This window comes from Leucopleurus acutus (assembly GCF_964270905.1).
Source record: "Leucopleurus acutus genome assembly, chromosome: 5".
NCBI classification, from domain to species: Eukaryota; Metazoa; Chordata; class Mammalia; order Artiodactyla; family Delphinidae; genus Leucopleurus; species Leucopleurus acutus.
This window is the reverse complement of record NC_139147.1, coordinates 134,623,729-134,644,419: the sequence shown is the minus strand read 5'-3', so window position 1 is coordinate 134,644,419 and position 20,691 is coordinate 134,623,729. Positions and strand designations below refer to the sequence as shown.

General features: G+C 49.7%; 1 protein-coding gene across 1 annotated transcript in view; it reads left to right on the top strand.

The window, feature by feature from the left end:
* The window catches only part of RFTN1 (raftlin, lipid raft linker 1), a 204,244-nt gene extending 186,220 nt beyond the window's left edge, over nt 1–18,024 (top strand). The window contains exons 8-10 of the mRNA XM_082839511.1: nt 7,328–7,431; nt 9,707–9,788; nt 17,503–18,024. Coding sequence (XP_082695637.1) covers nt 7,328–7,431; nt 9,707–9,788; nt 17,503–17,910 — 594 coding nt within the window. The 3' untranslated portion in view covers nt 17,911–18,024. The remainder of the gene's footprint in view (nt 1–7,327; nt 7,432–9,706; nt 9,789–17,502) is intronic.
* The last annotated feature ends 2,667 nt before the right edge of the window (nt 18,025–20,691 follow it).

Here is a 20,691-nt window from a genome sequence, read left to right as displayed (position 1 = left end):
TTGCCTCCCCACAGCCTTGTCAGCTAAGTAGTTCTCAAACTTTGGGGTTTTTCCAATATGAGAGGTGAAACTATGATATCACAGGGTAGTTTTGATTTGCACTTCTCTTATTGTGAGATTTGGTATATTTTCCTCTGGTTTATGGCCATTAGAATTTCCTTTGCTGTGACTCTCTTCCTAGCCTCATCCCATCTTAAAATTTGGATTACTGGATTTCTTTTCTTATCAATTTTTAGGAGGTACTTTTTTGACTGTAATTTGAGCTACAAATAGTTTCCCATCTTGTCATTTGTCTCTTGCCTTTGCATAGCTTGTCGTTTGTCACGCAGTAGGGGTTTTATGTCACCAAATTTATGATTTTTTCTTTATGTTTTCTGGATTCTAAGATGTTTAGAAATGGCTTCCAGTAGGCCCTTTAAAAATTAATAAAATTGTGTTAAATGTGGGGAGTTGGACATAGGTAGCTATTTCTTCTCTCTTCTGAAAAATCCCAGTGAACTGATACTAAAAGAATGATAGATTTATTTGTAAATTTATTTGTAATCCCCAAATCAGTACTCTTGGTGCTTTCACAGTCACTTGCAGATGTATGCTTAGTGGCAAAAAAAAATTATGTTGCTGACATGCACGTTCCCAGCTAAGCTTTCTCATTTCAGCTGTCATGCTGTAAACAAGTGTCCTGTTCGCATTTCACTTAGTGCCACATTTTTCACATGCTTGTGCTTTTTGTTGGTGATTTCACTGTATAAAGTTGCCCCCAAGCATAGTGGTGCAGTACTGTCCTGTGTTCCTAAGAACAGGAAGGCTGAGATGTGCCTTATGGGGCAAATATGTGTGTTAGGTAAGCTTTGTTCAGGCGTGAGTTACAAATCTGACCAGAGGCTAACAGGAAGCTAACCCTGTATTTCCCCAGGAACAGTGGTTCAGTATCTGCTAATTCAGTGTTTGTGGCAACATTATAGAACAGAACTCCCACAAATAATGAAAAATGACTTTAGATTATGGATAGATAGATGGATAGAGACATAGGTAGGTAGGTAAGTAGGTACGTGGATGGATGGATGGATAGGAAGATAGATGATAGATAGAGACATAGAGACAGATAGGTATGTAGATAGGTGGATGGATGGTTAGATAGGAAGATAATAGATAGATAGATAGATAGAGACATAGGTAGGTAGATGGATGGATGGATGGATGGATGGATGGATAGATACCCACAAGAACAAAAAGATTGGAAGAAGAGAAAGTAGAAGATGTGTGATTTCAACAGATTTTTAGAAGATGGAAGGTGCATGGAGGAAGGCGGATTAATTTAGCAAAGTCGAGGAAGCAGCACCTGGGTGTAGAAGGGATCCTGAGGAAAGCTCTGGTCTTCAAAGCCTAAATCACTGCAGGATGGTGGGATGTGAACTGCAGAGCTGAAAACTGGGGCATTGTGGTGAAGTCCTTACACCGTGTGGTAAGATCCCTGGCTCCAACCTCTGTCTTGTGCAACCTGGTGACTGCGGAGATAATTCAAGGATCAGACGAAACGACTTATAGAATGTATGTATCCGTGAAACAAAACCAAGATGGTATAAAAAAGAAATGCTCAAAAGAGAAGAAAGAGCTTTGGGGTCTGAAAATAGGGCACCAGAACATTTTAAAACATACAAAAAGACTGGAAAACAAAATAAAGGACATCTTTCAGAAGGTAAAATTTTTAAAAAGTAAGAAAACAGGGGGAAAGAAAGGTAATAAAATTAACATATCAGTCCTACGTTTCGACTAATAGGAAGTCCAGAAAGAAAGAAGACAGAAATGGAAGAGAGAAAAATTATCAAAACAACAAAAGAAAACCAAAACACTTTTCAGAGCCAAAGGACAAGAATCCTTTGAGTGCAAAGCCATTGAGTGTACAGCCCTTTAAGTAAACACACACACACACACACACACACACACACACACACACACGAAGGCATGTTGTGAAATTCTGGAACTTCATGGGGAAAAATATCCTAAAATCTTCCAAAGCAGCACAACATGTTACACTCAAAGTATTAGTAATCCAAGTAGATATCACAATAGCAATACTGACATCTAGAAGCTAGTGGAGCAATACTTCTAAAGTGTTAAAGGAGAAACAGATTTCAGCCTACACTTCTGTACCCAAACTTAGTTAAAAGTGAAGACAAAGACATTTTTAGGAGTTCGGGGATGCAAATAACTTCCAGGGCATTGTTTCCTAGGGAGCCACTAGAGGATATGCTCCAGCAAAATGAGGAGGAAATCAAAACAGAGAAGACACCAGCCATAGACAGTAGTGGAGGGAGAACACAGTCCTGGGAAGCATCCACACCAGATTGAAGCAAGCGTACAGAAATTTCCAGAAATTATGTCTCCAAGTGGAAAAAAGTAGAACTAATATATTTAGGTACATGGGATAGTTATTGATGGGCAGGAAGAAGAAGTGTTGGAACATGTGGAATGAATTAGTGATGGTTTCATGTACAACCACACAGATGAAATAAACTGAGGCCACAGTTAATTCCAGGAAAAATAAAGGACTTAATAATAAATATATTTAAATATTTAATATAAATAATATTATAATATAATATAATAATTATTATATTTATATATTTTTAATATTTATTTTATATTTAATTATAATAATAGATATATTTAATATTTAATATAAATATATTTAAATAAATATATTAATATTTAAATTAATAATAAATATATTTTTTTAAAAAAGAAGGTGTGGTCACAGTACATTACTTGACCCAGCAATATTTGCAATAACACAAACACAGACTTTTGATTTAATTAAAATTATATTCTAACCATTTGGGGCATCAGGAAAGAGAAAGTAAGAAATGTGAATGGGAGCTCTAAGCCTTCATTTCCCATGGTAGGAAATCAATAGATACCTAAAATTGATAAGTAAGGAAATAGTATATAAACAGGCCCTGCCAATTAGTGTTAGGCATTAGTGCTTCGGTAGCAATTTTACAAAAGACTCTTGCAGGCCTCTGGCTTCACATGCCCTCTCCGGGAAGGGAAGGGAAGGGAAGCACCCAGCTGGTGGCTGTCTCCAATCATTGTTTCAGGTGTGGAGACCAGCCCAGAAGTCCTGCATACTTTTCAGACATGGAAATTGAATTCCTCTCTTCATTCACAGTCATGAATAAGGAGCAAAGTATCATCTTTTAAGCTGTTTTTCTCCCAGATTCTTCCAGAATGGAAACAAGGAGAAGAAAAGAAGAGCACACTGCCATCAGGATACAAACTTTCTCACTGGACCAATGTGTTACCTCCTAATATTCCCCTGCACAAAGGATCTTTGAAAGGATCAAAAGACACACGCATTTCTTAGTAAACTCTACATCGTGTTGTTCTGTTTTGGGAGGGTAAGGGAAAGTTGTGTCGGATGCCTGTTTCTTTAGTGGATTTGCAACCACGGAGAAATTACAGGGAACAAAGGAAAAAGAGCCATAAATACAAATGAATCCCTTTTATACAAGTCAAAGAACCACAGGACATGCTTCATTTTTTTTTTTAACACTCCAGGTGTGATCAGAGCTTATGTATCCACACAGGAGAGTGGAGAGTTAATTAAAATTTTTGCACCTGTTCCCAGAAAGAAATGTCTTTTCGTTTGATAAGCGGGCTGGCTTTGGAGTGCTGTTTGTGCTTTTCTCTCCTCACTGGAGTGTCACAGAAAAGCAGATCAAAGAGAGCCTTCCATCCGATGCGTTTCCGACCACCTTTCTCAGCTAATGGACTTGAAAGCCTCTTCCACTGACTGCATGGAGTTCATGTCATATTTTAGAAATGTCGTCTTCTGACTGTGTTGATAATATGCAAACCGGCTTTGATAGGTGCTTGTGGAAAACCACATTAACCGTTAATTAAATCAAGACCAGCCCAGAGGGTTGGAGTGGGAGAGTCTGGCAGAATGAAACACCTCACCCCCTACCATTTGTATTTTACTTTTCAACCCGTCCTGTGACAGCCGGCTGGGAACACTTGTGATTGAACTCTCAGCTCTCTCAAGCAGGGTCATGTTTTGCTGTGTTTTCGCTTCTTCCTTTTAGTCTTTATGATTCTGTACCCTCTGGCTGACATCCCCTACCTTGAGGGGAAAAGCTGTCGGGGAGAAATCCTGCCGTCTTTCTCTTTAAGATGGTGAATGAGGGGAATAAAATAGAGCAAAGCAGAAGCAGCCCTTCGAGGCCTGTCTGGGCAGGCGGGTCAGGCTGCCTCGGGGGTGCCCATTGTCCCGCCGTGCTGGGTACCCGAGGAGAAAACCCGGCCGGGGCACAGGCACCAATAAAAGGACTCCATCCTGCCACTCAGGGCTTTGTGAGCACCACGCTTGTCCTGGTTGCCATGGCGACTGTCTGTGGCTGGTTTGTCAGAGTGCTTGATAAAGTGGGAAGGTTATTCTTGATAGACCCAAGTAATCTTAACCTTGCAGAGCTTGAGTGTGGATGGACCATTTTCTCTCTCTTCTCTTTAAATCAGGAATGCAGGGATGGGGGCACGGGTTCTCAGGATAAAGCTGCCACAGCAGGTGGTGAGGGCCCTGCCCAGCACAAGGGACACTGGCCGTAACTGGTGGAAGGGAGGTCCCGTGTGTCCGGAGACCAGCAGAGACAGGGGTGGCTGGGTCATCCGCTGCCGCCTCTGGCCTGAATGGGGGCTTCAGGGACGGGGCCAGAGTGGGGTTGCCTGTCCCTCTCCCATCAGTTGGTTGTATTTGTACCTATCTCTCCTCTCTTTTCCTTTTCTTCCTGCTCCCCTCCTTCATTAACTCCCCTTCCTGTCCTCCTTCCCTTGCCCCTTGCCCACCTTTCTTCTTTTGTCCCCCACCTTCTCCCCTTCCCCGTTCCATTGCTTTCTGCTGAACCAGTATTAGTAACAGAGCAGAGCCTTTCAAAGTCCCCCGACTTCTCCCCTCCTGGAGGATGAAAGGAAAGGTAACAGCTTTCCTTTCGAGGAAATTCAAAAGTTAACAGCTGATCATTTCTGGCCACAAAGTTGCAGACTCTTTTCTGTCATCCGTAGAAATCTAATTGATTATCTAGGCAGTACTTTTCAGACTTAGCTGCATCTCAACTACTGGAAGCACTCTTTAAAAAATATAGAGCTACCGTATTATCCAGCAGTTCCACTCCTGGGTATGTATCCGAAGAAAAGAAAACACCAATTAGAAAAGATACATGCACCCCAGTGTTCATAGCAGCATTATTTATCATTGCTAAGATACAGAAGAAACCCAAGTGTCCATCAATAGACGAATGGATAAAGAAGATGTGGTACATATATACAATGGAATACTATGCAGCCATAAAAAGAATGAAATAATGCCATTTGCAGCAACATGGATGGACCTGGGGGGTATTATGCTTATTAGTGAAATAAGTCAGACAGAGAAAGACAGATACTTTATGTTTCCACTTATATGTGAAATCTAAAAAATAAAATGAATGAATATAACAAATCAGAAACAGACTCACAGATATAGAGAACAAACTAGTGGTTATCAGTGGGGAGAAGGAAGGGGGGAGGGGCAAGATAGGTAAAGGGGATTAAGAGGTACAAACTACTATGTATAAAATAGATAAGAAAAAAAAAGTAGCTTACCTAAAATAAATAAATAAAATCTAAAAATAGAATAAAAAGAAAAAAATAGATAAGATACAAGGATGTAATGTACAGCACAAGGAATATATATTTTATAATAACTTTATATGGAGTATAATCTATAAAAATATTGAATCACTATGGGGTATGCCTGAAATTAATATAACATTGTAACTCAACAGCACTTCAATTAAGAAAAGAAAAAGAAACAGACCCCTGGGTCCCACCCCCAGAGTTTCTGATTGTGCAGGTCTGGGTGGGGTCCCAAGACTCTATTTCTAACAAGTTCCCAGGTGATGCTGCTGGCTCGGGGACCACACTTTGAGAACCACTGACATAGGCCAAGACTTACTTTATATAGTTGAGGCTCCCCGAGGGTACGTTGGTTGCCCGGTAGCCACGCTGGGATGGATGCCCAGTGATAGGAGTTTTAAAAGCCGTTGGGAGAAGCAGGGCTGGTTGTTCCCTCATCTCTCTTCTGGCCCCTGGTTCTGTCCCCAAAAGGCCTCCAGCAGGATAACCCCTCACCGTGGGCGGTCCCCTCTGAGCAGCGCCGCTCCCCGGGGGATCCTCTTCTCAGCGCTCCAGGCCCCTCGCGGTCTGCCATTTGTCTGTGCTGAGGCCCCCCCTGGAATGCCTCTTCCCCAGCTCCACCTGTCCATCTCCACCCAGCCCCTGAGCCCCAGGAAGCCCGCCCTGACCACAATCGCACCACAGCCTCATGGCCCTGCCAGTGGGCTGTTTTGTATTTCGGTCACATGTGTGTTTGTGCCGTGGCCTCTGCTGGACTGAACTCCAGCAGCAGGACTGTGCCTTCGTTCACCTCCAACCCACCTGGGCGCCAGGTTACTTGCTGAATGAGTCCTGTGGCGGCCTCCGCTGGAAGGACTCTACACACACGTCAGCAGTGTTTGAAGCCATTACCAGGAGCTGACCGAGCAGAGAGTGGGTGCAGAGTCTACGCAGGGAAGGCTGGGGCTGGAGTCGGAAGTTAGCCTGCCTCTCGAGAAAGCAGGATGTGAGGCCCGGGCTGGCGGCTTCACAATGGGATTTTCTCCCTGTGGGGGCAGGACTGGGTTTTTAAATTGAAAGGCAAACGTCAGTCCCCTCCCCCCGCTCCTCCCTGATTCCAAATGAAACAGCTTTCATCTACTCCTTTATGGCAGGATGTGTAACGCAGGTGAAGCTCCCTGTTTGTGTGCACGTGCAGGGTGTGTGTGTGTGTGTGTGTGTGTGTGTGTGTGTGTGTTGCCGCTGTGGCTGGATGCAGATGACTCGATCGTTTGTCAAATGTAATTTAACTCCCCACAAGATGCTCTGAAACCATCCAAGCAGCGGGTGTTGTCATGGGCTTAGGTACGTCTTGGAGGAGAAGTGATGGTGTTTCTTCAGTGAAACTCACAGGAGGCTATTTGTCCAGACAAGAATAAAACAAAATGAATGGATCAACCCTTTGGCTCTGTCTCTTTGCCGACTGCACAGACTGAGTCGGGGCTGGAAAGAAATCCCATGTTGGCAGTTGGGCTCCAAGCTCTTGAAGCATCTTCGGAGCTGGAGTAGGGCCCCAGGCTACAGGGCATCCCGCCCCTTTCTGCTTTGTTGGGTTGGTGGATTGGACGGTCCCCTCTCCGTCCCTCAGACGTCATTGGCTTGAGGCAGCTGCAGCCCTGACTGTGGCCTTTCTCCCCAGGGTGTCGAGGTGCAGACAGACTACGTGCCCCTGCTGAACTCTCTGGCCGCCTACGGCTGGCAACTCACCTGTGTGCTGCCAACTCCTGTCGTCAAGACAACGAGGTAACAATAACCATCATTACTGTTACTGAACACTTGCACTGTTCCCCATAAGCTCTTCCTTGCGTAACTTATTGAATCCCTGTGAGTCTGGTGCTGTTACATCAGTTCTCTACCTGGGAAACGGCAGGGTCAGGATTTCAGAGTCTTAACTACCCCCCCACCCGGAGCACCCCTCTTCCCACGTGGGGAGCTGGGCTAGGCAGACACGTTGCTGGCACGCATGCAAAGTCTCATCTCGGCCTCAAAAAATCCTGTGAGGTGAGGTGGGATTTTTTTGGTTGTATTTAACCGATTTTATAGCTGAGGAAAGTGTGGCCGGGGAGGTTGAAGCGCTAGCCCAAGGTCGTGGAGCTGGTCAGTAGCCCCACCAAGGGGACGTGAGGCCCTGGAGTCTCAGCCCCGGCTGTGGCCCTCCCTACGATTTCACATTCATGGTCGTTTGTCCACCCTCAGCTCTGCCTGCCGTCCCTTGAGCCCGTGGGCTTATCCTAGTCTTACCAACCCTAAAAGCCCTTCCATCTGTCTTTTGGGTTTGCTATCAAGCTGGTCCTTCTAACTACCTGTGGGGTGGTAAGCATAGATGTGGTTCCCATTTTACAGATGAAGAAACGGAGGCTCAGAGAGGCTCCATCACATACCCAAGGCCACACAGCCAGCAAGTGGCAGAACCCGCGACTAGACCCTCAGTCTACAACGGGCCACCTCTTTGCTGATCTCTGGGGGTGCCCCCTCCCATGGCCCTCAGCCCCACGCTACCTGAGTCCTGCTGCGTGCTCACGCCCGCAGGTGATGGACGGCCTGAGGCAAGCCTAGTGACCTGGGGGACAGCAGGCGGTGCAGCCCCAGAGCACAGACAGAGGCAGGAGTGTGGGCGCCCATCACTGCCTCTCCTGGGCCCTCATCACGTCCCCCACCCCCGGGGTCTGTGCAGCTGCAGGAGCCAGTCTGCAGCCGCCCTTGGGCCCTGCGCCACCGGGAGATTTCCGTATTGCTTCTTGGCCAAGATTTCTGTGGGCACAGGGTGGTGCCGTGGAGGGGAAGGAACTCTGGGTTTGTGACCCAGAGCTTGAACCCAAGTCCTGAGTCAGCTGATTGCTGTCTACCTTGGTCAAGTCCACATAGCTTCTTTGAGCCAGTTTCCTAGTCCATGCAACTAAGAATGCTGCCTGCCTTCCGTTCCAGAGGACAAGAGCCCCCCCGAGAATGTATTTGAACGTGAAGCCCCCGCTGGCTCTGTGCTCGCAGCCCGGAGGGTAGGGACGGTCTCTCTGTCTCAAGCAGTCCCACCTTCTAAATAAACCTCCATGATCCTCCACCTTCCTGGCCTTAAATGACCCTTGCGGTGGAGTGGAGAGTACATGGGACCGGGCAGAATCCCCGCTGTGTGACCCCCGGCCTGCTCCTTGACCAAGCTGAGCTGTCCTGTCCTGTCCCGTTGGTGGCAGTAGGGGTCCCATTGTTCGGAGCGCCGGGTGCAATCGCCCAGCCTGGCTGGAGCACAAAATAGAAAATGCTAGTGTCCTCTACCTCCTTTCCCTCCAGCACCCCATGTAGTGACACATCACCTCAGCAGAGAAGATGTTTGCCAAATAGAGGTTTAAGACAGTGATCCGAAGGCGCGGGGTTTGCGGTGGCCAGAAAACAATGATCCCCATCACAATATTTCTAGCAGCTTTAAAGGCAGCTCCTTGAGAGCCTGCCTTCCTGGGAGGAAGGCGCACCCCCTGTGCCATAAAAATGAATAGTGCCCCAGCCCGTTCGTTAATGCCAGTTCCCGCTGCTCACAAGGGTGACTCAGGGTGACTCAGGGTGGTGGCCGGGACCCGTGCACAGCCAGGCCCTCTGCCCAAGCTCCTGTAATCGCTCAGGTCCTCACTGGCCGCCCATCCCAGGCCAACCAGGTCCCTCCTCGGCCTCATTCTCAGACTTGGAAGAGGCCTCCACCCTCCGATATTCACTGAGGCCACTTTGTCATCATTTGGCCAAGATGGTAGCTGTCATTTCACATCACGGGAAAGGGGGTTTTCAGCCAGGAAGCTGCCTTTCAAGGATGCACACAGAGCTTTAGTTGGGCCCCTGCGATAGCAAGCAAGGGTGGGTGGCCTGGGGGTGGGAAGGTGGGGGGCTTCTTGACCTCCGACCTCTCACTCTCGGGCGGCCACCTTCCTTCCCACGGGCAGCCGGCCTGGATGAAGTTCAGGACGGCGGCCTCCGTATGAGGTGCGGGGCTCCTCTAGGTGTAAAGGACTCATTCTCAGCTCTGCCTGTGTTACAGGGAGGGGAACGTATCCACCAAGCAGATTGTCTTTCTTCAGAGACCGTGTCTACCTCAGAAAATCAAGAAGAAGGAATCAAAGGTGAGCGACCTCAGCTGCTTTGTTTCGCTTACTCTGTTTTGCTCACCAGAGCCCGGGGACACCTGAGCCCCTCGGCGACATGAGTCACATCCGGGGCAGGGAGGGCGCCGGAGGGCCTTGTCGCTGGTCTCCTCCTGCGAGGATGCCCAGGCCACCAGCATTCACGAGGCTGAAGGGGGAGTGGGAAGGCAGCTGCAGCGTGACTCGGGCTGGGACGCCTGAGCTCACGCCCAGCTTCTCTGTATCTCTTAATCTCGTTACAAGCTGGTCGACGCCCAGCCCTGCCCTGCCCGGGGTCCCTTGGGACATCAGAAGTCTGGGGAGCTTGGCAGAGAGAACCTGCCAGACGACCTTCCCCAGAGGCCCTGCCCTGCAGGTCTGAGTGGCAGTGGCTGGTACAGACAGAGGGCATCTCCCCTGTGGAGTGAGTCCTCAGGCCAGGCTGTCCTGGGATGGCCAGGGGCCTTCCCCCTCTCCCTGGACGTCACGTGAACTGTCCCAGAAACACAGTGGCACTGAAAGACGTGGCCGTTCTCAGAGTTTTTCCCGTGTTTCCTGAGACTGAGGCCAAGTCCTCCCCTTGTGTGACATGATTCCGATGCCTCACACCCCCGTGTTCACGGTCACTCGGGAAGAGTCGAGGGAAGCTGCCAAGCCCCTGGAGCCAGCTGGCTCCCCCTGTGACGGACAAGGCCACGCTGTGGGGCAGAGCCCACCGGACCCGCCCGTCCCCTCGCCGGGCACCATCCCCGAGCTCCCCACCCGCGGTTCCTCATGTTCTTGGGACATGGAGCCCGGACAGCAGCACCAAGCAAGTGAACAGATTGGAGGAGCCCCTCTGCAGCCAACAAATCCGAGGGGGGGCCACTGGTGGGAGGAACGCCAAGGAAGTAGCTCCGGAGCCAGCTGGGGTGCAGTGCAGAGGAAGGGCTCTCCAAGCTCGGAGATGCCAGGGTGACAGGTGACAACAGCAGAGGACCAGAGGCAGCCATCGAAGCCACCATTGCCCACCAGGAGCAGCCAGCCACCAGCTGGAAGACGGATGGCCCCGGGCTGCCACCAGCCACAGCTTTGCCTGGGCTGTGGAGCCGCGTGCGTTCACGCAGGGACGTTCTAGCAGCACCGCCGAGGTCTCCCGCCAGACGCCAGGCAAAGCCCGGCTTTTGCCCTGACGAGGAGGGCGTGGTGCTGCCTTTTCCTGCCAGCGCATCCTGGTTGTGGTGCCAGCAGATCCCAAAGGACAGACAGGCGGCTTGATCCTGGTGAAGGCTGCGCATCTCACCCAGGGGACAAGCCAGTGGAAACCCGAGGGCAGGGGGACGTTAGGGGTAGAGCTTTAAGGCTGCTGTAAGAAAGTAGAACAGCGTACCTCAGGGGAAATCCAGGGAGGTGGGAGTCAGCCTTTTCTGGTCGGTAGAGACGTCCACCCCCAGTGAGCTGCACGAACCCGGGCAGACCTGCTCATTCCAGGGCTTGGGGTGACAAGCACTGTCCTCTGTGTGACCTGGGGAGGCCACCTCACTGTTACAGCCCCAGATTGGGGGACTGTAGCATCCCATCACCCCCGTCATCCACCCTCGCTCAGCTGACGGGTCATTGTCCTGCTCCCAGGAGACGGTGCCCCCCGCCTTGGCCATGGCTCCATCCTCACCGTGCCCTAGACCCCGCGTCACTGACACCGTTCACGCCCTCCATCGCTCGAAGCACTGTTTTCTCTCGGCTGTCCCACCACTCTCGCCTGGTTTCCCACCTAGTTCCTCATTTCTAGCCCCGTTTCTCCCCATTTTCTCTCACCTCTTCCTTAGAAAATCTCATCCACCCCCAGAGTGAGAAAATCTCACTCACCACCTCTGTGTCAACGAGTCTTACCTCTGCATGTTCAGCCCTGGCTTCTCCCCTGGGACCCCAGCTCCACCTGCCCTGCGGCTACTCGTGACCTTGCCCTTTCCCGCACCGGCCGTCACCCCACCCCCCGACCTTAGAGGAACAGCGCTTCCCTGGCCCAGAGGCTCCCACACACCTAGAGGTCGCCCTCGGTGCTTCCATCTCCTTCCCACCATATTCAGTCTGTCCTTAAGGCACATCTGTTTTAGGTCCCAGACACTCTGGAACCCCCTCTTCTCTCCATCACCACCTGCCTGGACTACTCCTCCGATCTCCTGAGGACAGGTGTCCCCTTCAGATATGTTCTCCACTCAGAGCCAAAGTGAACTTTCAAAAAAAGTAAATTGAATCGTATCACTCCACTGCTTAAAATGGTTCTAAAGCTTTGGGTTTTTCTTAAGATAAAGAGGGAAGCCTGTACGGCAGTCCACACGGCCCTGTGGGATCTGGCCCCCATCTTCTGCATTCCAGCCACTCTGGCCTTCATGCGCGTCCATGCCCCCTCGCTGCCACAGGGCCTTTGCTTGGGCAGTTCCTCTGCCCCAGATGTTCTCTTCCTTTGTATTTTTGGGGGATGGTATTCTCTCCTTTTAGACCAAGGCAGGCTCCTCTGTGATTCACTGGGAAGAGCCACGTTCCTCTCCTCTCTGTTTCTAATTATTTGGGATCAATCCTCCACCAGTAGAATCAGACGTTCATTCTGTGAGAACAGACCCTTTTGGTCCTCACTGTTGTATGCCCAGTGCCTGGCTTTTAGTTAGTACTCAACAAATACTTGCTGGATCAATGAGTGAATAATCAAACTTCTGAGCCCGGGACATGCACAGTATGTCTAAGCACTGAAATTTCAGACAGGAGATTGCAAGATTCAAACATCAAGGATGCAGCATATTTAGTTCTCTTTAATCAGCCAAGTGGACAAAAGCCTCCAGTCAAGACCTTTCACCGTTTGAAAGAAACCTCTCTGTGTACCTCTGAGTGTAGCTTTCAAAGCAAATATTAATCTCCTTGGAAGGTAACAGGTGATTTCTACGACACGGGAGAAGCCTGCCTTCCCACTAAATTACTTGAAGTGGAGGCAGATACGGATGGTTTCTTAATGTGTGAATGAAATCACCAGTCCTGCTGACCTGGAGCTCTGGACACACGCTGCCGTAAAGCAGAGGATTTTTCCTTTTCTGCACGCACTTCTGGCATGGACCGCTAGTCGAGGTTTTTCTGTTTAGGTACCGGCAGTACACTCACGTGCCACACACACACCCGGCTCAGGAAGGCCCATCCACCCTGCTCAACTTGCAGCTGCTGGTTGGGTTCAGAGACTCGCCCTGGAACTGCTCAGGCTGTGGATGCTACAGTTCTCCCCTCAGAGCCTGCGCACGGAAAGCTCTACCGCCTCGGATCTGAAATACAGTCGACCCTCGAACAACGTGGAGGCTAACCCGAGTGTAATTTGTAGTGGGCCCTCCGTATCCAAGGTTCACTGACCCGAGGATGCAACCAACCACTGACTGAACAGCACTGTAGTTTTTACTCTTGCCAACCGTCCGCGTGTAAGTGGACCTGCATCGTCCAAGGGCCAAGTGTAGTTTTGGTTGTTCCGTAAAGACTGTGACTGTGTGACTTTGGGCAAGTTACTTAACCCCTCTGAACCTCTACCTGCTCATCATAATAATGGTGGTAACAATGCCTAATGAGAGTACCGCTTTGGGGATTCAGGGAAATGGGAAAGCTTGTCACAGTGTGAGACACTCAGAACATTTAGCTTTTAGATTATATAGACCCTGAGTTTGGGCCACTGCTACTTCCCTGCTTCATGAGGATGCTCCCTTCAAAAGGAGAGAAGGAAAGGAGAAGGCTCCAGCCAGAGCCTCCGGGTGACCTGGCTGCAGCACCGGGACAGCTGTGGTGGCTTGGGGACCCCGGGCAGCTTGGGGAGTCAGTGACATCACCACTCCCCATCTGAGGACACAGAAAACGGTGCAGTTCTCGAAGACATTTGGCCTGGCAGATTTTTCTGCGATGACTCCGAAGGACAGAAAAACATTGGCTGGAGTAGTTCCCATCCAGCTCGGCATGGACAGTCCCAAATCTTTCTCTGCCCAGCAGCCCAGGCAGCGTCCTGGAGAAAGTGGCTGGTGTGCCCGCCACAGGCCCTTTCCAGTCTGTGTCCTTCTGTCGTATTATATCAGGAGATCAATGCAGTGTCCGCTACAGGAAACTGGATATGGCCAGGTACCCGAGGAACCATGAGTCTGTTGTTTATTTATAGCAAGAGCAGCCTCTGAGAGGACATCGGGTTTGCATTAGAAAATAGCCAGGGTCCAGGATGGAGTCTGACACAGGTAGAATGGGCACAGCTATACACCGCCCACCCGCAGAGGGTGCTGTGCCCATCCACTACGGTGTGGGTTGGCCCCGGGGTGTGCACCCAGACCTGGGGGCAGGGGCAGCTCTTTCGGAGATGAATAACTTGCCCAAAGACAGACAGCTAACGAATGCCAGAACCGAGGTTTGAACCGGGGTCTTAGCCACCACACTACGTGTAATGCTTTGGTGTCTTAGCATTTAGGGCCTTTCAGCCGAAGCAATCTCCCCAGTTTTCTGGCAAAAGTAAAACTTCCTCTAGCTTCTCTGAGAGTTGACTGCCTCTCAGATCGCTATATATAGGCCCGTTTGACTGGCCTTTTTCTAAGAACATGCAAAATGCAGAGGGTCTGTTTGGAGACATCCATTAAAAAAAAAAAAAAAAAGGCTCTTCCATTTGGGCTGGGATTAAAATGCAGCAGCTTCTGCACAGGACAAGGCAGCAGTTATGAAGCATGATTGCGTGGTACTCAAGAGCTGGTACCCAAGAGCCATGCAGGGCTGGCACTGGAGGCTGCAGCATCTGTGCTGAGGTCAGAGGGCCTGGTCCTGCACTGGTGCTTAGGGGGCCCCAAGATGCCTGCTTGGCAGTGTCTACTGAAGTGGGTGCCTTTGGGTTGGGGTCTGAGGCACCACTTCACCTGCAGAGGGGGTCCATTGTTGCAAACTCATGGCTTGGGTGGAAGAAACTCAAACTACCCCCAGAGGGAAGTCCATCTGCCATCGTACAAGAGAACCCCCCAAAAGGAGTGCCCTGGGGAAACCCAGCCAACGCTGTAGGTGAACTCATTTGGGATTTGCAGGGAGGGCGGGTGGAGGAAGACAGGATCAATGTTAAATCCTAACCTCAGCACGCACTTCACTCTTTTTCCTCTTCTTTGATGGAATATTCAAATTTACCAGTCTTGTCCAAAAGGGGCTCAACACACGAACCCCAGGTTGTGTTCAGCCTCGGAGCCCTGAGTGTGTTTAGGCAGATGTCTTATTTGAGGAAGTGGACTTCTACCACCGAAAATGCCACAAAGTTGGCAGATGTTTAAGAATTTACGTAGCACATTTTTGCTTCTTCCTAGCAAAGTACTCAGATTCATCTATGCATGGTAAAGCCTTAGGAAATGGTTTTCCACTGATGGTGCAGCTGCCCTCCTGGGCTCCCCTCTCTAGCCTCGCCAGGAGTCATTCGAACGGACGGCTCCCTTTTTCTTTCAGTCACAGAATGGCTTAGATTGAAGTCCATATTTGGTGAAACCAGTGTGCTGCGACTCAAGTGGAAAGAAATGAAACGAAAGAAAGAAGTGGAACTTCAAGCGCAACCACGTGTCCCTGGGGCCCGGAGCTGCACCTGCGGGGTGGCCGAGGCCCTTGCCCGGGGTCCAGGCCCCCGATTCTCTTCCCAGCAAGACCCGTCTCTCCCCGGGGCCTCCTGACTCCAGTCCTCCCCCAACCCAGCACTCTCGGGGCTTCGCTCTTGTTCTCCGTGCCTCTCACAGCTGGGCCTGGCACGTCCCCAGGACCCTGTGGCTGGTGTCACCCCAGGTGTGCAGCACGCAGCTCCTGGCCTCTGACTCTGAGCACCGGGGACCGGGGCCCCAGGATGGCAGGGCTCAGAGGGGCCTTTGCTCAGGAAGACTGGGGGACCCCTTATGTTTGGGGAGTGGGAGAAGGCCACAGTTCTCGCTGCGTTGTTACCCAGGAGTGCATCCCTCTTTTGTAAACACAGGGACCCATTTCTCCGAGTCTTCCTTTACCACCCTTCACGTTTCTGTGTCTGCTGCAGCTCATTCGCCCGGATTTATTCCAAGCACACAGGCTCCCAAACTGTCTTCCTCCAGAGCAGCTCCTGCTGTCAGCAGACTCAGCAGGACTTTGAATTTTCCCCCCTCTTTTCTCCCTCAAATTAATTTCTCTTTCTGGAGATCAGCCAGACCTGATGTGTGGATGCACCAGTAACTCCTCACTAAGCCCCAAGCTGAGTTTTGACTCTTAAAATTCCAGGACCGGCTCCCCTGAAACAGGGAGCTTGGCCAGCTTGGCCGGGCTCTGCCGTCCTTCCATTCATCCATCTCACAAAAGGTTTTGAGCATCTTCTCTGTGCCAGGCTCCATGCTGTATCCCAGGGATGCAGGGGTGCAGAGGACAGATGGCATCCCTGACCTTCTGGACTCACATCTTGTGTCAATAATGGTAACAGCAGACACACTGGTATATTGTGTGCTGGGCACAGTGCTAAGCCTGCTGTGTGGATTATTGCATCATTGAATCGAAATAAATACCCTCTAAGGCAGAGTTTGGCAAACTACGGCTCTCAGGCCAAATCCGGCCCACTGCCTGTTTTTGTAGATAAAGCTTTATTGGAACACAGTCATGCCCGTTTTCTCACGTGTTACCCATGACTGCTTTTGTGCTATGGCAGAGTTGAATGGCTGCAACAGAGAACATAAGGCTGCAAAGCCTGAAATAGTTATTACCTGCCTCGGTACAGAAAAAGTTATCGACCCTGATTTAAGTTAGGGTTACTCCCCCCATTGTATAGATGAGAACACAGGCCAGTCTGGGGCGGGGGCGGTGGACTCTTCACGTGGGCGGTCTCCCTCCACGGCTTTGATGTGACCCCGTCCTTGCCCAGCTCTGTTGCTGACTGTGCGCTTGATCCTCTCTGAGCTCCATAGACTTCCCTGTCCCACAGGGAAATGCAGGTGGGGCTCCCTGGGAAGCAGCATCTGAGATGGATTTGGATGTGGTTTTAGGGGGAGTGCCCTTGGGAATAACACCTGTTGGGGAAGGAGGGCGCAGGAGTGGGCAGAGGGAGATGTTGGGCTGTGATCGTAGCTCTGGAGCAGGGATGGTCTTTTAGAGTTGCCCAGAGTTGGAAACAGGAGGATGGGCCGTTGTCCATGCCTGGACCAGTCATTGGTCATAGCTTGCCCCCGGAAGGGAGTGAGACCTTTGGGGAGGTGGCCGGACTCAGAGAGGAGCTTGGCTGGGGGCTGCCAGCCTGCCCATCTTACAGGGGGACCTGAGCACCCGGGTTCAGTGCCCTTCTGGCTGGGGTGATCTGATGAGGCGGTGACCAGTGCTGTAGCTGCTCAGAGTGGAAAGGAGTGGCCGGAGCCCTGGCACTTAGGAAGAACAGGCCCGTGTCCCCTCACCCATCCTTGTCCTCCAAACGATAGGATTTCAGCACCTTCTTTTGTATGGGGCCAGCTGAAAGAAATACCCCTCGTCCCGTACAAAACCCTGGAATCCACATCTAAACTACATGCCACGGCAGGATCGGCGGGCCCTGGGTGGGTGTGACGTTTGGGCTGTGATTCGGTTTGGTGCCAGGAATGCCCTGCTCTGGGAATACCGGGCATTGCGTCTTGCTGCCAGAAGTGACGTGGGCGTGAATGCAAACAAACATCCAGGGGAAGCTCTAGATTCACAGAGGATGCATGTATTTATCCCCATCGTCTCTGATTTCTAGTTTCAGTGGCGATTCTCCCGAGACGAAATGCACAACAGGCAGATGAGGAAATCCAGAGGTAAACTCGGTGCCAGAGAAAAGCAGCAAGCAGATGAAAATGAGAGGAATCCAGAAGACCAGCTCCCCGAAGCCGGAGACGTGGAAAACCGTGTGCCGGGGCTGCAGCAGGAGGACTGGGCCTCCGCCGAGGTGAAGGTCCCCGTGCAGGCGGAGGTCCCGGGAGAAAAGCTGTGTCCTGACGGCCGGCTCTGGGTGGAGGCTGGGGCCATGCAGAACGGTCCCTTCGGCCACAGCCCCGCCTCGGCAGGGGGCTGCACTGGGCACCCCAGTCCTGATCCTAGAGAGGATGCCGGGGAGGGGGATGCTGAGGAGGTGGCTGCAGAGCCCGCAGCAGCAGAGGACAACTGAGGCTCAGCAGGTGGTGCTGAGGCGTGACGAGCTGGCAGACCTGGGGCACGGTGCCAGCTGGGCTGGGGGCTGATGTGCCCTGGTGTCACGTGTTACCCTTCGGCTTGGCTTGACCTCTCCTTGCGAGCTTACCTGAGCCCTCCGAGGAGGAGCTGGCTCCCTGACAGTGTTGGTTTCTGCACATCCATTTGAAATGTGTCGTAAGGCCCTGGTGTTAGAACACAAGAGGACAGGTTACTTCCAGACATGCGGGCTGGAGGCCCAGCCCCGGCTCCACACCACTCCTCCAGGGAGGGGCTGGGCCATCCAGTGCCTGTGCCCACCCCTACCCAGAGCCTCCAGGGGGCCTTTGGGCCAAATCCCCGGGCCTCCCTGTCTACAAGTCAAGGCTGAGTTGTTCATCCCCACACCCCGAGATGGCCGTGTCCAGCCCGTGCTGTCTGCTGCAGCTACTTGGTGATTGTAACAACCCCTGGTGCCCAGTCCGGCTGCCTTTCTCCATCTAACCCCCCCGGACCTTGCTGCTTTGGCAAAGAAAATAACATTGGGAGGGGAGGTGCCCCACCTCCTGGCTTTTCTCCAAGTGTTCCCATAGATACTGGTAATCTGAAAATGAAGAGGTAATTCTGTGTGTGTACCCACTCTTGCAGAATGTCCAAGAAAGAATTCTGTGTTAGTGTTAATGCCAAAAATTTTTTTAAAGATTTTGTATTCAGCACATCACATGAACACACGTTCTTTCTGTCATTTCAAGGCAAACCGACTGGCGGCGAGCCCTTGTTACGTGCTATTTTAATCATGTGTCATTAGCCAAGTCACTTCCCGTGTATGCTATGATGTGTTTATATCGTCCAGAATGTGGCTTTAAGTAGATGCAGCTGGCAAACCTTGGAGAGAGTGTCAACCGTCTTGACCAACATCCTGTCTCTTCTCTTTCTTGTTTAGTTACTTAAAGCAATAAATCATCTATGAGTTTAGTGCACTGTGAGTATTGAGTATTTATCATGTTGCAGCGACAAGTCCTATAGCCTCGTGTCCCCTATTCACGCTTCCTAAGTTTCTAACTCCTGGCAGCAGCTGGATGGCTTTGGAGTAGAGATCAAAGCTTCTGTGGAAGCAGCGGAGCCAGCCGAGCATGCTCTGCTTTCTCGTCATTTGTAGAAAGAAGACAAAAAGCGGGATTCAGGTGCCACCAGGTAAGTCAGGGCACGGCCATCTCCCAGCACCCCGGGGTGGTGGAGACAAGTACCTTTTTAAAACAAGAAGCCCCACGTCAATTTCTAAGCATGTCTCCAAGCTTTTAAGTAAATTATTTAATGAGGTAAGTCTTTTACCTGCTTGCAAATTTGCTAAAATAAAACACATTTTAATATATTTTTATAGGGCAGAATTGAAAACCCTTACACAGCCACATTGTACAGTCGTTTTCCTTTTGATTTTGAGCAAACTTCACACCCAAGCCCCAGAGCTTACAGAAAGGCTGAAGGCTCTGTTCAAAAAGAAGATAGGGGTTTTTTTTTTCTGGTTATACATGTATATGTATTTTTCAGATTCTTTTTCCTTATAGATTATTACAAAATATTGAGTAGTTCCCTGTACTATACAGTAGGACCTCGTTGGTTATCTATTTTATACATAGTAGTGTGTATATGTTAATCCCAAACTCCTAATTGATCCCTCCCTTCCTCCTTCCCCTTCAGTAGCCCTAAGTTTGTTTTCTACGTGGGTCTACTTCTGCTTTGTATGTAAGTTTATTTGTATCATTTTTAAAAAGAGTCCACATATAAGCGGTATCATATGATATTTGTTTTTCTCTATCTGACCTACCTCATTTAGTATGATAATCTCTAGGTCCATCCATGTTGCTGCAAGTGGCATTATTTTATTCTTTTTTATGGTTGAGTAGTATTCCATTGTATATATGTACCATATTTTCTTGATCCATTCATCTGTCAGTGGACATTTAGGTTGCTTCCATGTCCTGGCTATTGTAAATAGTGCTGCAATGAACATTGGGGTACACGTATCCTTTCGTATTATGGTTTTCTCCAGATATATGCCAGGAGTGGGATTGCAGGATCATGTGGTAGCCTTATTTTTAGTTTTTTAAGGGACCTCCATACTGTTCCTCATAGTGGCTGTACCAATTTACTTTCCCATGAACAGTGTAGGAGGGTTCCTTCTTCTCCACACCCGCTCCAGCATTTATTTGTAGACTTTTTGATGATGGCCATTCTGACTGGCGTGAGGTGATACCTCATTGTAGTTTGGGTTTGGATTTCTCTAATAATTAGCGACATTGAGCATCTTTTCATGTGCGTTTGGCCATCTGTATGTCTTCTTTGGAGAATTGTCTGTTTAGGTCTGCTCATACTTTTAGTTGGGTTGTTTGGTTTTTGTTTTGTTTTGTTTTGTTTTTGATATTGAGCTGTATGAGCTGTCTGTTTATTTTGGAAATGAATCCCTTGTCAGTAGCATCATTTGCAAATATTTTCTCCCATTCTGTAGGTTGTCTTTCCATTTTATTTATGGTTTCCTTTGCTGTGTAAAAGCTTTTAAGTTTAATTAGGTCCCATTTGTTTATTTTTATTTCCATTACGCTAGGAGACGGATCCAAAAAGATATTGCTGCAATTTATGTCAAAGGGGGTCCTGCCTATGTTTTCTGCTAGGAGTTTTATAGTATTTGGTCTTATTTAGGTCTTTAATCCATTTTGAGTTTATTTTTGTGCATGGTGTTAAAGAATGTTCTAATTTCATTCTTTTACATGTAGCTGTCCAG